The sequence below is a fragment of the Trypanosoma conorhini genome (genome assembly GCF_003719485.1).
Source record: "Trypanosoma conorhini strain 025E chromosome Unknown Tco_14.4_contig_00200, whole genome shotgun sequence".
Lineage (NCBI taxonomy): Eukaryota > Euglenozoa > Kinetoplastea > Trypanosomatida > Trypanosomatidae > Trypanosoma > Trypanosoma conorhini.
Genome location: NW_021704287.1, coordinates 517 through 14,255, shown reverse-complemented (window position 1 = coordinate 14,255; position 13,739 = coordinate 517). Strand labels below are relative to the sequence as shown.

Sequence of the window (13,739 nt, the reverse complement as noted above, 5' to 3'; positions counted from 1 at the left end):
GCTATGGTGCAGCTTTCGCTTTCTGTACATCTAAGTGCGTCAATGCGTAATGGGCTCTTTTATTTTTGCTCTGCTTTTATTTTCTTCCAGCTGACCCGTAGATTACGGACGATGGCGTTTCTGCCCCGCTGGGGGAAGCACGTCCCCGTTTTTCTGCAGGAAAGCGCGGCGCAGAGGTCGCCGTCCAGGGTGGCTGCGGCTTCTCGTTCGGCCTCGGCGGGCGCTGCGTGGTTTCTTCTCGCCGCCCAGGCTCTTGTCGCGGTCGTGCTGCTGCGTTGGGCCTCCATGGATCTCGCCGGCGCGATCCCCCTCGTCGTGCTGGCCGTCGCCTTTAACGCTGCGATGGTGTGGAATTGGGTCGCCGATCCCGGCTTCGTCGAGGACTCCGTGGAGCCGAGCACTGAGGAGGAACGCTCCCTTTTGCACTGGTGCCGCAAGTGTCGTCTGTGGCAGCCGTTGCGCGCCAAGCACTGCGAGCGCTGCGAGCGGTGTGTGCGGAAGTACGACCACCACTGTTTCTGGATAGGGGGCTGCGTTGGGGAGGCGAACCACCCACGGTTCTTTCTCCTCCTCACTGTCGCGCTGGCGTACCTGCTGTGTCTGGTGCCCAAGTTTTTAAGATGCTTCGACCTTCGCGGCCCGGCAACCCTGAACGACGCCGTGCTCCGCAACATTGTCCCTTTTGCGCTGCTGGTTGTGGGTGGTTTCATGTTCTGCCTGGTGGCTGTGCTGTGGGCGATGCATGCTGTGTTGCTGGCCAGGAACCAGACAACGTGGGAGTTCGCCAGTCGCTACCGCATCACGTACCTTTGCTCGCGGCGGGGCAACCCCTTTGACCGCGGTTTTTTTTGAATATCTCGTTTCTTTTTCACCGCGGCCCCGTCGATTGGCACCTCGTCATGAAACACGATGGTGCCAGCCCGGTGTAACTGCCGCCACCTCCCCCGTCTCTCCGCCCCCTTTGGCACAAAAGGGATAGCGCCTGGATGCCCGACAACATCCGTGGGCTTGGCATGCGTGCCTGCGCGCGCGCGCGTGTGTGTGTACTGCCCCGACGGACACCCCTCCCTTCTCTACCCCGCCGCGGCACCTTCCCGCCCGTGCTGAAAGCGGCTTTCCGCCTTTCCCTTCCTCCTCCTCCTTCAAAGGCGGCAGCAATTGATTGCGGCATCCTGTTCTTTTTTTTCCCCCCCGCATTACTTTTGAATTTCTATCGTTCCGCTCCAACGCGGCGTAGCCGTTCCTACAAGCACCGCGCTAGCACGCGCAGTGACAACTCCAGCTAGACGAAGCCAGAGGCAAGGGAGGGGCTAAGCAGAGGGACGAAGAGGCAAAGGGAAAGGGAAAAAGGCAACCAGTTGACCCAGTCATGCCGCCCGCGGCGAAGGCGGAGAAGGGCAAGAAGCGGGGGAAGAAGGTCCTTGACCCGATTGCCCTTGAGCGGGCCCGCATTGAGGAAATGGAGCGACTGGGGCGCGAGGAGGCCATGCTGCTCGCCCGTTTGCGGGAGCTAACGGAGGAGGAGGAGGCCATGACGCTGCGGGCCGCCAACGTCGTGGAGGCGCGGTGGATGGTGTTCCTGCGGGAGTGCAAGCAGAAGGAGCTTGTCGCCGAGATTGAGATAGTGCGGCGTGCGTTTGAGTCGGCCATTGACCGAAAGAACGCCGTGATCGAGATGCTCTTCAAAGACCTTGCGGAGGTGGAGGAGCAGCACCGTCTTGTCTTCCAGTCGCACATGACGACGGTGGACGCGCTCACCCAGATGCAGGTGAGGCGCATGGCGGACTTAGAGGCCGAGTTCGACGAAGACCTCCTCGCGGTGAAGACAGACTACGAGAAGGAGATGCTGGAGCTCCGCCGCAAGCACGAGCACGAGGTGGCCGACCTCAAGCTCATCCTCGACAACATGGCCTCCGAGGCAGAGCAGCTGCAAAGGAAGTTGCAGGAGGAAACCTCCGAGGCGCACGACACGGCGCTAGAAAAAATGGAAGAGGAGCGGAAACAAATGCAAAACGAGCTTATAAAAACCAGCGAAGCCATTCGAGCCGAGTTAGATGCCCGTTACAAGGAGTTTATGACGACGGCACAGGTCAACATGAAGGATTACATGGACAAATCAAAGGAGGATGCCGAGACGACGGAACGCATCGCCTCGCAGCTGAAGCGTATTGAAAAACTCCAGGAAAGTGTGACGTCGTGGCGAACGAACCTGGCTCGTAATGCGAGGGAGTGGGAGGAAAAGAACAGCGCCATCCAGCAGGAGCGCGACGCCACCATCCGACACCTCAAGGCTCTTAAGAACAAGATGGAAAGTTGGCGAAACAAGGAAGCTTCCCGACTCGCTGAGTTTATCAAGAATGCAAAGGACTGTGAGGATCAACTTCGTGCCACGGTGACAAAGGCCGAGAAAATTTTGTCTCTTGTAGAGCTGGGCAAACCCCTGGAGACGGAGCGTGAGCAGGTGTTGTCGTTTGAGTCAAACATTGCCACCAGTGAGATTGAGCGGGAGGTTAAGCGATTGATGGCGCACTCAGACTCTGAGGAGGCGCAGGGGGAAGCGGCCCACCCCGATGGGGCGGCGTTCTCAGAGGAGTGGCTGTTGCTGGAGCGATTTTGGACAAAACACAACAAGGTGGTCCTCGACAATGCCGCCCTCTCGCAGGAGAAGTATCACCTAGAGGAGGAAAACAAGAAGCTGCAGGTGCTACTCAAGCAGTACCTTGAAGAAATTAGCGTAAACGATGCCGTGATGCGGGCGCCCAACACCCTTCTGCTCACGAGTAGGGCCCCCAACGTGGTGGAGGCCGTCAAGCAGGGAAGGCAAGGGCGGGGCGCCTACAATACTGTGGTGGAGGGCAATAAGTTTGTTGCTGATGTCACGAAGCAGATGGTCTTACGTTGAGGGAGAAAAGTGCGAGCGGAGTAATGGTTTACCCGCCTTTCGCATGTATAGCTTACCGGGGGCGCTCCCGGTAATTGTTGTTGCACCCCCGAACCAAATGAGAGGGGAAGGGGGCAGTAGATTGATGTTTATAATGCCACTTTGCCATGCACGAAGTTTTTGTTTTTGTTTTCCTTTTTGCTTGTTGTTTTTTTTTTCACCCCACCCTGCTGCCGTCTTGACTTTGGCGGGTTTGGAAGGGTGTGGGGCCATGCATTGAGTGTGAATTCTCCATCCCCTACCTCCCCGCGCTCTTTTATTTGCCCACCGGCGGCTGGAAATGGTAGCGAGCAAGTAATACTTTGATTTGTTTTAACTGGAAAGCGAGCGAGAGAAAGGGAGCGAGGGAGGGGGAAAAAAAAACGAGGGTGGACTCCGCAAAGTCAGAAGAAGGGAAGGAGGGAAACGCAAGAAGAATTCAATGCGACGCTGTGTTCGGGGGCGCGTTTCCTTCTCCCCGCCTGGGAGCTTTCTGGGTCGCTTCTTTGGCGCCACCGTTGACACACCCGAGGCCGCCCGGGACGCAATTGCCGCCTATGAACGACGCCAGCGCGAGGCGGAGCTTGCAGTGGACACCAGGTCTGTTCTGTTTGCATGCGCCGCAAGCGCTGACCACCGGGCTCGTATAGCGGCGGCCGAGGCGTTTGACGTGGCCGCGGCAGCCCTTCCCCGTGCTCCCAATTTTTGCTTCATGAGCCTCTCGCTCGACTACGCGGCGATGATTGACGCCCCCGAAGTGGTGTGGTTCAACCTCTGCAAGGTCAACGACGTCACGACCTCCACTGTGCGGCCACAGCAGCTCCACATGGTGGGAGGGGCCACGCGGCACCAGCGGCCCGGAGGCGGGTACATCCAGGTGCTGCTTGGCTGCATTCCCGACCTTGAAACTGACGTCTTCACATTTGACGCGATCCCCGAGGAGGAGGATCTTCGGGACGCCAGCCGGCCGCCACCGGCTTTGTGTTTTGCCATGCTAGACAACAAACTCACCTTACAGTACGAACGTGTGTTGTCCGAGCGCCTTCAACTGCTTGGGGACCGGCTTGGGGGTTCGCCAATTGTTGGGGGTATTTTCCCACCCTGTCAGAGGGCCAACAGCGACGAGGCAAAGAAGCAAACTGATGAGGGCGACGAAAGGGACGAAAGCGCGCACGCCGGTGATTCTCTGGCGAACGACATGGGGGACTCCATCTTTTTTTGCAACGATCGTGTGTACACAGGGAGTGCCGCATGCATGCTCCTTCGCAGTGCGATGGTGAGGGGGCACCAGGTGGACGTTGTCCCCTCCATCGGCATGGAACGGGTGAAGGTCACGTCGGTTAGTTTTTCAGAGGGTGTCTTTACCATTACGACGCTAAACGAAAAACGGGCGACAGACGTGATCAGAGATGTGTACTGTTCTCGCGAGCTGGAAGGGAAAAACTCGAAGGTGTTTCTTGGCGTTCAGCACAAAGGTGTCTGTCTTCCCCTCTCCTTTGTTGGACACCCGGAGAGCGGGACGCTGCAGCTCTCCGCCCCAAAGGGCGTGGAGCTTCACGCCGGAGACACCATTGAGCTTTTGGTGGATGACGTTGAGCTGGACTCCGAGGCCGCCGCTGCTCTTCTTATCGACCTACAGACAAAATTGTCTGTCACTCACGTCATGAAAGACATCACTGTTGCCAGGGAGGCGCGCAAAAACATTGTGGCATCTTCTCTGGCTGGTTTTCATTTTTCACATGGTGGCATGAACGTTGTGGCGCGTCCCGAGGTCAACGTGACGCTTGGGAATGCATCGACCATGTATGCACCTTCGGTGTTGCAGCGCTGTCTAGGGAAGTGTTGTCCCACCTCAGGCTTCTTTTCTCCGGGGCAGGTCTTTACGTTGGGCAGCTGCACCGGTGTGTACGCCAGATCAAGCAGCTATAGCTTGCTTGAAGGGCTTCAATGAGGTATGTTTTTCTCTTGTTGGTGTCTGGGTGAATCGATGTGTCTCTTTTCTTTTTTTTTTTTGGCCGTGGCGTTCCCAACTTGTGGCTGCCGTTGTTCTTCACTCATGGGAGCCCCGTGCCTACGACGCCTGCGGCTGTGTCAGCCTGAATGTGGTGCAGCATTGAAAGGATGGGGAACGGATATTTTTTTAGAGATATATGCATGGGCATTTCTGCATTATGCATGTGTGTGTGTGCATATATATATATCGATATTCGTTTGGGGGGCTATGTGGGGCCGGCAGCTTGCCCACGTGTATTCGCGTTCCCGTGCGTTTCTATCCTTCGTTGCCTTTAGAGGAAGAGGCGATAGCTCCACATGAAATGTGGGACGGTTGAGTTTAACAGTCACACAGTTGTGTACGGCGGGTGGACCCCGGAGGAACTGCACCAGTTTTCCCCCCACACGGATGTCCTCGCGCCCGTACAGGGAGCGCTTGAAATTGACGGGTCTGTCGTGGTGCGCCCGCGCCTATCTATGATGCAAGCCACATTCGAGACGCTGCGCTGTTTTTGGGACCCGCACCCACCAGCGCCGTCGTCAGGCGCCGCGGTGCTGCGGGACTGCTTCACCTGCTGCGTGCAGTGCTCACGTAAAAGTAGAAAGTCCTTGCAAGGCCGCCTCGACGAGGTAGCCTGCGTGCAGGGTCTCTGGCTCCGCTTCGTCTCCAGCTTTCCTCACCGGAAGTACACCGTGGAGCGGACACCGAGGCAGCTGGAAATCCTGCTTGGTGCCCTGCGCGTTAGCTTTCCGTACCTCTTGATCCCGGCTTGCTGTGGAGTCAGTGTTCACGCTGCGCGAGGCCTGCTTGACTTCGTGAAGTCCCATGCGGAGGCGGTGGCTGCCTACCTTCCATTGCTCTACTTCCTCTATGAGATGGATGAGAGGAGCGTCGTGAATTTCTTTGACACACTAGAGGAGCTTGTGCGGCGGCGGCGCGAGTCAAACGAGTGTAACCTCCTCACTTCGCGACGGCCCAGGGAGTCGTCGTGGTTTCGCTGGGGGGCCCCAAAGCCGGTCCCGCAGGAAGACCCTTTTTCTGTCGAAGTGCTCTTTATGGAGACGCACGCAGCCCGACTGCCTGACGCTTTCAAGGCGAAATTCCTCTTTGCCCGGTCAAGGAAGGAGGCGTTAGGGCTTGCGGGCAGGGCCGCCGTGCACCTTCGTGACGCCCTGCTGGAGGATGTGGAGGCGTTCGAGACGGCCGTGGAGTTTTTTGCGACGTCTAGCGGGAGGTTGCTGAAGCAGGGCTGCGCGGGTTGGGCCCCAGATTCCCTGCAGGAGCAGCATGAGACCACCTCGGCGCACGCCGCTGAGGATGAGAGGATAAAAAGGGCCATAGCGGAGTGCATGAGCGTGGCGAGCGTGCTGCAGGGGCAGGTTTTTGGCCCCATCGTTAATTCCCTGGTGGACGCGCTGAGGGCGAGTGAATTCCACCTGGAAACGCAGTTCTGCTACCTGCAGTCCCTGCTGCAGTGCGCCAAGGCGGTTGTCCAGAACGAACCACTCATCACCGGGGCCAAGGCGGCGCCGAAGAGTCGCCAGACAGCTCAGAGCTCCATGCTTCTCAGCCAGGCGAGTGAGCGGTACGGGAGGATGCGTCAGACCTTCCGTGCCTTCAAGTTGCACGTGGAAGAGGAGCTGGCGCTCTCCGAGAACGCCATACGCCGCTCCCTCGTGCTGTGCTGCACCCACTGCCTTCATGCCTTTACGATCTTCTACGACGCCTTTGACGCGCGGCATCACATGCGACTTATTCCCTCCGATGAAAAGCGGGACGCTTCTGTGCATCCCCTGCTGCAGGTCTTCGGCACAGTCAGAGAGGAGCAGCGCGCGCAGGAGTAGAGCAGTGAGTCTCTTGGCGCCATTCATAATGGGGCTTCTGGAGCAGTGCGGCGGAACTGGTTTGGCGAAGCTCGGAGATGCAACAACAACAACAAAGACAACAAAAGAAAAAAAAGGAAAAAAAAAGGTTGTTGGGTGCAAAAAAAAAACTCTACGTGTTATTTACTGAGAACGTTGTAGAGTGTGGGATGCACACCCTCAGCGGCACAATGGTTGCACCTCTGTCTCGCTCGCTCCGTGTGTGCGTTGTCGTGCGACTGTCCCCCCGTTGTGTGGGCGGTATTTCGCCACCACTTGGGAATTCATTGATATTTGCGTTGTTGGCGTTGTTATTGTAATGCGCTGCTTTTTTCCCTCTTCTCGTTGGAATGATGAACAAGCGTCACACACCTGCAAACCTATATCATCATACAAAAAAAAATCGGGTAGTTCTTTCATTTGTAGCTGAGAAGGGTGTGGTGCTTGCATGGGTCTTGATAAGGACGACCGCTGGCGCCTCGGAAGCTGCTCCACCGCTGCCCGTTCACTCCACGCAACCAATTCCACAAATTGGAAAAGCCACACAATGCCTCTTTGCATCGGTGCAGGCAATGGACGCGGTGAGCGTTCGACGGGCTCTCGAGGCGGGGGCGAACGTAGATGCTACGAACGCGGAAGACGGGAATAGGACTGCTTTGCACACAGCTGCCATTTTGAGCTCCGCGGAGTGCCTTATGGCACTGTTGGGAAATAGAACCAAGCCGCGCCTGGGCATAGACGCCAGTGGACAGACGCCGTTTCACCTGTGTGCGCTGCACTGCCTCGCTTGTCCCTCTGGCGCTTCTCATTCAGGCCTACGGGCCAAGCAACGCGGTAGACAACCGCTTGAACACCTTTCTTCACTACTTATTGGACAACAACCACATTCATGAAGGCGAGCTTATGGAGTTTATGTGGTGGCTAACTAGCAGTGAAGCCGCTCTACCAATACTCAACACGATTAACAAGTGTGGTGAGACGGTGGTGGATGTGGCATTGCGGGCGGAACGGTATAGTGGGCACTTCTTGCGCCTCTTATTGAGTGCTGGGGCGCGAGAGGCGAGGGATTTGTACGCCGTCGCCCAGCGGCGGGTGATGGGTATGGAGGAGAAGGCCCGTAGGAGGGAAACTGCCTCGGAAGGTAGGCGTTGGCGTCGATTACAGCGCGCCTTTGGTCAGTCGCGTGCGAATCTGCTGCATTGTGCGGAAAAGCGCCGCGGTGTGGCAGACCGAGAGGAGGACGGACGACGTCGACTGTGGCTGGGGGAGCATCGAGCGCGGGGGCGAATTACAGAGCAGTTGACGCAGGATTTAGTACTTGTCGCGGCAGCAGGAAAGGACCCGCTTCAGGCGCAGCGAGCACTTCTTGAGCGGAAAAAATGAAGCCTCGCCACCCGCGCCCAGGCGAGCCACGGAGGAAAAGAAGGCGGTGGAGATACCTCCTCGCCTCGGCGCGGTGCTTGGGGCCTGCAACAAGTCAGCTGAAGCGGAACAGGGGAGTTCGGGCGACGACCGCCTCAGACGCGCTGCCGTCAAGCGAATATGGCAGGCCTACTCCTTGTGTAAGAAACAAAAGCAGCGAGAGTTCATTATCAGTGAGTTGTTAGTGAAAGCCCACACCGGGTTTGCCACGAGCTCCGCTGCGGATTTAGGCCCTGTTCCGAGGCTCCCGTGTACGAAGGTGGTATAAGAAAATTTATGTGAGCACGCTGGTTATCCAGCGTGCCTGGAGAGCGCACATGCGGCGTCGACGTCACGCGGCAACCGATGTTATACGAAAAAAAACTGGAATACCGGTATTTTTTGCTGCGTGCTAAACATATGGCCATGGAAGGGTTGCAACGCCGCTTAACGGAAAAAATTCGAGGCGTCATGTACGCGGTCACCAGATTGCGGTGGCGTGCGAACTTTTCGGCATCTTTTTTGCGAAATCGTCTTTCACAGGAGACGCGAACGTATGCCTGAACTCCAGCGTGCAAGTTTTTATAAACAGTTGAAAGCAGTGCGCCAGCGCATACTCAAGTGGGTTCTTTTGGCGCAGTTCTTGTTGGCGTTGTTCATGCTTATTTTCATTGGGGCGGCGCCTCAGTAGTCACCCACGCGCGCTGCTGCGGCGGCGTACCTCACTGTATGTGTGGTGCCTGCTGCTTCTGCAGTTAGCCATGGCGTTTCGACTCTATCGCCTGGTTGACTGCATCGTCATTCTGATGGCCCTTATTTTTGCCACGGCGCAGCGGCGGCATGGCGTGTGTCGTCACGCTCCTAACACGGAAGTTCCCTTTTGTCATTCACGCACTTTTCCCAGCGCCTTCCGGTACCCGAAACTACTGCCATGCCATTGGGCAGGCCGCGTTTAATCTCGTTTGGCTCGCCCCGCTGGGACTTGCAGGGCTGGGGTCCTCTGCTCGGGCTCTTAGGCGATGCCTTGCTTCCACCTCGTGGAAATTGGGGCGCCGTATTTCTTGCCGTGTGAGGCACTATTTTCCCGCAGTATTGCATTTCCCGTCTGCAGCGGCGAGGTGAGCCACTTGCCGGCGTGAACCTCACACAGGAGTTACCCGCACTCTTGCGCATTCGTAGCACTACTCACGTGGGGGGATATTTTGTATTGCTGCAGCAACAACTACCCCTTCTGGAGCTCATCGTCGCTCAATTTTGTATTATGTTTTGGATTTGGGTGGCGGTGTTCCTTGGCGTGCATGCCGCGATTCGAAAGCACCTCGACACCAGTGACGGGACCAAGCTACGGAGGGAAAAGAGTCGGTTTCGCAATTGGCGAAGCAGGGTACTCCTCAACGAGGTCCACCGTGCCAAAAATATGCGGACCTTGGAGGAGCAGCTAGACGGCTTGTTGTGGGAGGCGGAAGTGCGGGCGGCCGAGGAGGCCATTGCGGCATCACACTGCGACCACAACGCAGACACCACGGTCCACCGGTTTGTACGCCGCGTGCAAGACAGCGTGGTGTCAGGGGGGGGGGGGTTGGAACCGGAGCACTTCAATAGGGCGGGCGTGCCAATGCGGCATGCGCCTATAACTGCAGAATGGGGGAAGTGGGGTTGCCGCAATAAGCACCCCGGATCACGGTTTGTGTGTGACGTGGGAATTATAGAGGGGGCACTTGGGGTGCGGAAGCGGCGGACTTTCATCGCAGGGCTCATGCGACGTCAGCGGACAGGCCCTGTCACAGAACGGGAAACAACACTCTTTTTGATTGCCGTGCTTATTATGGCATGCGTGAAGCCAAACTGTTATTGGATGGAAATGTCCTTTTGTATTGTATTTGCAGTGGAGTTCTTGCTCTCCTTTAGGTATTTGCAGGTGGAATTCGTTTTTGGGCACTATTTTCGGCTTTTGAATCGACTAATTTGCCTGGTGGTCGCTATTGTTCCCTCCGCGATTCAATTTGTCATTCTTCGGATGTTTCGCTTCTGTGAGGGGTGGCCACGTATCTTTCAAGTACCCGGAGTGGCATGTTATAGTTTGATGTCTCCAGCCTTGTATTTATTCACGATGTGGATGATTTGTTTTGTGGTCATTTGGCTCTTTTACTTCGAAACAGGTGCGGAAGGCATCTGTCACAGCGCGCTCAGCTGTGTTTATGTAAGTTTTCGGGAGATGCTACTCCCCCCCTGGAACCCCACCCACGTAAATATTCTTACGGAGTTCCCCATCGCATGCCTCATTATTGTTGTGTTTCAACTAGTATTCGTCCCCTTTGCTGTTACCATTGCCCTGCATCCGCTGCTGCGGATGTCAAGCTTCATTGGACGCTTCATTCGCCTTCTCGTGCAGAGCCTGCACCACGACGTGGTGGAGTACATAAACAGCTACTTGGAGTGTCCGTCTTGGTTTGCTCACCGGCGCCTGCACTCTGATCTCCCCGCGCGCACTATCACCAAGCTGCGTATGTGGTTCTATGACGTGCGACGTCGAAGCAACTACTCTCGGAGGGGCGATGCGCCCCCCCACTTTGGGCCTCCTATGTATTTGCGAAAACGGGTGACATCCAACCTAACTGACAGAGGAAGGAAACAGGCAAGATTTTCCCCTGCCTTGATGAAAGTATTATTTCCAAGTCACAGTTTGCATCGCTTGAAGAGAATGAGGCCTATCATAACTCCTCGGTGAGGAGGCACAAGACGCTGAGGCGTGTGGGCCGCTCACTGCGTCAGCCGTCCCTGCGCTGTATACATACCGTGCTCACCCTTGCCTCCATGGCGTGCCTTTGGGTTGTGGACGCCTCCTCAGAGCTGTCAGATCCCAGGGTGTGTGCGTCTATTGTAGTTCATGCGACGAGCATGCTAACAGCGCTGGTCCTCATTCCAAGGGATGTCTCTGCGCCGTTGACGCCGTTCAGCGTCGGAGCCCTTGCGACAGCGCCGCGGATGCAGTACGGCCCTCGACCGGAGCTCCACTCTGGCTTTTGTCTTCACTTCATTTCCCTCTTTCGCATAGGGCAATTTCCCATGATATTTGTGTCGCGGATGCGTTGCTTCGTGCGTATGTCACATATCTTCATTGAATTCATTGATCGGTGAGCTATTTCCCGTCATTGTTATGGTGTGTGCGGTCTGCCTTATGGAGCTGCTTCGCTCGCAGGCGGCGTATATGGTGCACAACTATCACCATCTGAATGCGAGTGCGATGGGCTCCATGTGGTCCGTTCCCCAACAGTTGGCCTCCCATCTTCGCCGCAGCCCATGGTACCCAAGTGGAGACGACTTCCAAGCATTACTTGGGCACTGCCTTCGTGAGGATGTGTACCTACTTTTCCCCGTGTTGTAGTTTTGGGTGCTGCCTGCGACGGTTCTGGCGACGGCGTTGTCGTACCTGCGTTGGACGAACGCAATCTTTCAGGACTCCCGCTGCCTCCTCATTGACACCATTCGCTTGCTGGAGGACCCCATGACTCTGGCGATGGTTAAGACGCATTGCTTTTGGCTCCGCTGGATAGACCACGTGGCTCTGATCGTGAGTTTGCTCTTAGGAGTGCTTTTTGACCCCAGTACGCGGGTCACTGGCGACGGTCACAGGCTCTTCTTTGGTTGGGGAGCCGTCTTCGCCTGTCCCTGGCGTGCTGCGTCTTATTTTTCCCGTTTGTCGCAGCGAGCGCTTCTGGGCGTCGTGAACTTGCATGCCGCGGGGTTTGGTGGGCAAGGGAGTGGTGGTTGGAAATACACTGCTTCTCCTTGCCGAACTTCTACAGTTGCTCTACTGGTCGTGTGTCCTAACTTTGTCACTGACGCTTCTAATGGAGCGGGACACGTGCCTCGTAAGCCCAGGCCGGTACGCGTTTTATTTCATCGCCCTGCGCTTTCCCGTGCTGCTCCGGATGCTTCCCCGTCACTACGCACTCCTGCTAACCTTGAAGGGAGAGGTGTTCGTTTTTACCGCCGCCTCTTGTGCGACATACTTTCCTAGCGCCACCAGCGCTCTGGTGGATGTGCATGTTGCCAAGGTGGGAGGCGGTGTGACTACCCAGCTCTGGAAACACGCACTTCGCGACCTTCTCCGTCAAGCCTTCACGTCGGGGCTTCCTGGAAAGGTGGAAAACACATGGACGCCGCCCAATTACACGCAACTGGTACAGAATGTGCTAGTCTCCAATGTGACTACTCGGGTCGTGTCGATTGATTACGGGTCATCGTCGCTTCTCTTGTCGCTTGGATTGATTGACAAGCTCGTGGTGGCCGCTTACTTTGGCCTTGTGTTGGGGGTATTGTTTGTGCCTCTGCGATCCTTCATTTTCGGTGCGGTGCCAAAGCGGGACTTATTTCTCTATAAGACGTTGTGCGGTGGAACAAGCACAAGCATTGATGTCGGAGCGCGTCTGCAGAATGACTTGAGACCTGAGGATCGCAAAAGAATTTAGCGGCAGGAGTTTGCAGAAATGTTTGCGGCGGATGGAATTCCAACGCGGTTGCTGCCGCACCTCCTCGAAGGAATTGGCACGTGCACGCCCGGTCAGCAACGTCGACTGATGTTTGTGCTCGGACAGCTGTTTGCGTTTCTGCTCATAACAGAAAAACGGGCTCGATGCGTAGAGGCGTACACAAGCGAGTGGAAACTGTGCAGCGATGGTGGACCTGGGAAACTGTCGTTCCGTGGGCTGCCAGTCTACCCGGCGCAGGCGACGTGGACTGCGTGCGGGCAGCGTGGTAACGACCACACTCTCGTCTCAGGTGTCTCACGCTGCGTTCCGCCGTTACGCCTGGTGCAGGCGATTGCGCTGCTGAAGTCTGGTTTTCCGCCCCACTCCTTTGTGTGGTCAAAGATTTGGTTGGAGTTTTTTTTAAGGAGGCGCAGCGGGTGAGTGGGGCGACACTGATGCAGTCTCTCTGGAGTATGTACGTCACCGTGAAGAGTTTTGAAAGCAACACAGAACGAGCGGCGGTGGACATTGTCATGGCACGCACCCTGCGACGGGCATTCCGTCGGAATAGGACCCTCTCGCGGCTGGCATTCCTGCGTCACAAGACTTTCAACGAGGCGGTGCGCTTTCAGCACAATATTTTCAGTCTGGGAACTGGCCACTACGACCTCCTTAACCGGATAAGGGGACACTTTGCAGAGAAGCGGCCAAACAAACTTTTTCGCACCTCAGTTCTTCCAATTTCGGGCGCCTAGCATCTTGCAGCCCATCAATAGCCGCCACACTCCACGCAGCAAGCACAACAGCGTCACCTGCAGCGCTGGGGGCACGTGAGACGTGGCGTCTGCAAGAAAATCCCCTCTCGGAATACGTGTAGGCGAATGAGAAGGGCAGAGTCACGTAGGAGACGAATTCCTGCACGAACAGCGATGAGGGTGAAACAACAGATCCAGACTTGATATCCACCACAACGTCACTCGCTGATGGCTCCGAAAACCAGTAGGCTACGCAATCGTCCAACTCGGGACTTTCTACTCATTCCCTTCGGCCGCCTATTGTTGGAGTCGTATATTCCATCAATATTTATTTTA

The 13,739-nt window shown here is 56.4% G+C and overlaps 11 protein-coding genes across 11 annotated transcripts, besides 2 other annotated features; 10 read left to right on the top strand and 1 right to left on the bottom strand.

The window, feature by feature from the left end:
- Positions 1-3: 3 nt before the first annotated feature.
- Positions 4-852, top strand: Tco025E_04083 (putative palmitoyltransferase ZDHHC12; the record flags this gene model as incomplete). The annotated part of the gene is made up of 1 exon (XM_029370996.1): positions 4-852. The coding sequence occupies one exon, from the start codon at positions 4-6 to the stop codon at positions 850-852; it is 849 nt and encodes a 282-aa protein (XP_029228897.1).
- A 517-nt stretch (positions 853-1,369) lies between these two features.
- Positions 1,370-2,902, top strand: Tco025E_04082 (flagellar associated protein; the record flags this gene model as incomplete). Its single annotated transcript, XM_029370995.1, has 1 exon — positions 1,370-2,902. One exon carries the CDS (start codon positions 1,370-1,372, stop codon positions 2,900-2,902), a length of 1,533 nt encoding a protein of 510 aa, XP_029228896.1.
- A 155-nt stretch (positions 2,903-3,057) lies between these two features.
- Positions 3,058-3,099: a microsatellite.
- A 263-nt stretch (positions 3,100-3,362) lies between these two features.
- On the top strand, positions 3,363-4,871 carry Tco025E_04081 (uncharacterized protein; the record flags this gene model as incomplete). The annotated part of the gene is made up of 1 exon (XM_029370994.1): positions 3,363-4,871. The coding sequence occupies one exon, from the start codon at positions 3,363-3,365 to the stop codon at positions 4,869-4,871; it is 1,509 nt and encodes a 502-aa protein (XP_029228895.1).
- Positions 4,872-5,230: 359 nt separating this feature from the next.
- Tco025E_04080 (uncharacterized protein) lies at positions 5,231-6,757 on the top strand (the record flags this gene model as incomplete). Its single annotated transcript, XM_029370993.1, has 1 exon — positions 5,231-6,757. One exon carries the CDS (start codon positions 5,231-5,233, stop codon positions 6,755-6,757), a length of 1,527 nt encoding a protein of 508 aa, XP_029228894.1.
- An 81-nt stretch (positions 6,758-6,838) lies between these two features.
- Positions 6,839-6,883: a microsatellite.
- A 308-nt stretch (positions 6,884-7,191) lies between these two features.
- Tco025E_04079 (uncharacterized protein) lies at positions 7,192-7,584 on the bottom strand (the record flags this gene model as incomplete). The annotated part of the gene is made up of 1 exon (XM_029370992.1): positions 7,192-7,584. The coding sequence occupies one exon, from the start codon at positions 7,582-7,584 to the stop codon at positions 7,192-7,194; it is 393 nt and encodes a 130-aa protein (XP_029228893.1).
- Positions 7,585-7,678: 94 nt separating this feature from the next.
- On the top strand, positions 7,679-8,158 carry Tco025E_04078 (uncharacterized protein; the record flags this gene model as incomplete). The annotated part of the gene is made up of 1 exon (XM_029370991.1): positions 7,679-8,158. The coding sequence occupies one exon, from the start codon at positions 7,679-7,681 to the stop codon at positions 8,156-8,158; it is 480 nt and encodes a 159-aa protein (XP_029228892.1).
- Positions 8,159-9,437: 1,279 nt separating this feature from the next.
- Positions 9,438-10,904, top strand: Tco025E_04077 (uncharacterized protein; the record flags this gene model as incomplete). The annotated part of the gene is made up of 1 exon (XM_029370990.1): positions 9,438-10,904. The coding sequence occupies one exon, from the start codon at positions 9,438-9,440 to the stop codon at positions 10,902-10,904; it is 1,467 nt and encodes a 488-aa protein (XP_029228891.1).
- Positions 10,905-10,990: 86 nt separating this feature from the next.
- On the top strand, positions 10,991-11,314 carry Tco025E_04076 (uncharacterized protein; the record flags this gene model as incomplete). Its single annotated transcript, XM_029370989.1, has 1 exon — positions 10,991-11,314. One exon carries the CDS (start codon positions 10,991-10,993, stop codon positions 11,312-11,314), a length of 324 nt encoding a protein of 107 aa, XP_029228890.1.
- Positions 11,315-11,910: 596 nt separating this feature from the next.
- Positions 11,911-12,648, top strand: Tco025E_04075 (uncharacterized protein; the record flags this gene model as incomplete). The annotated part of the gene is made up of 1 exon (XM_029370988.1): positions 11,911-12,648. One exon carries the CDS (start codon positions 11,911-11,913, stop codon positions 12,646-12,648), a length of 738 nt encoding a protein of 245 aa, XP_029228889.1.
- An 18-nt stretch (positions 12,649-12,666) lies between these two features.
- On the top strand, positions 12,667-13,089 carry Tco025E_04074 (uncharacterized protein; the record flags this gene model as incomplete). Its single annotated transcript, XM_029370987.1, has 1 exon — positions 12,667-13,089. The coding sequence occupies one exon, from the start codon at positions 12,667-12,669 to the stop codon at positions 13,087-13,089; it is 423 nt and encodes a 140-aa protein (XP_029228888.1).
- Positions 13,090-13,103: 14 nt separating this feature from the next.
- On the top strand, positions 13,104-13,403 carry Tco025E_04073 (uncharacterized protein; the record flags this gene model as incomplete). Its single annotated transcript, XM_029370986.1, has 1 exon — positions 13,104-13,403. One exon carries the CDS (start codon positions 13,104-13,106, stop codon positions 13,401-13,403), a length of 300 nt encoding a protein of 99 aa, XP_029228887.1.
- Between the last annotated feature and the right edge of the window lie 336 nt (positions 13,404-13,739).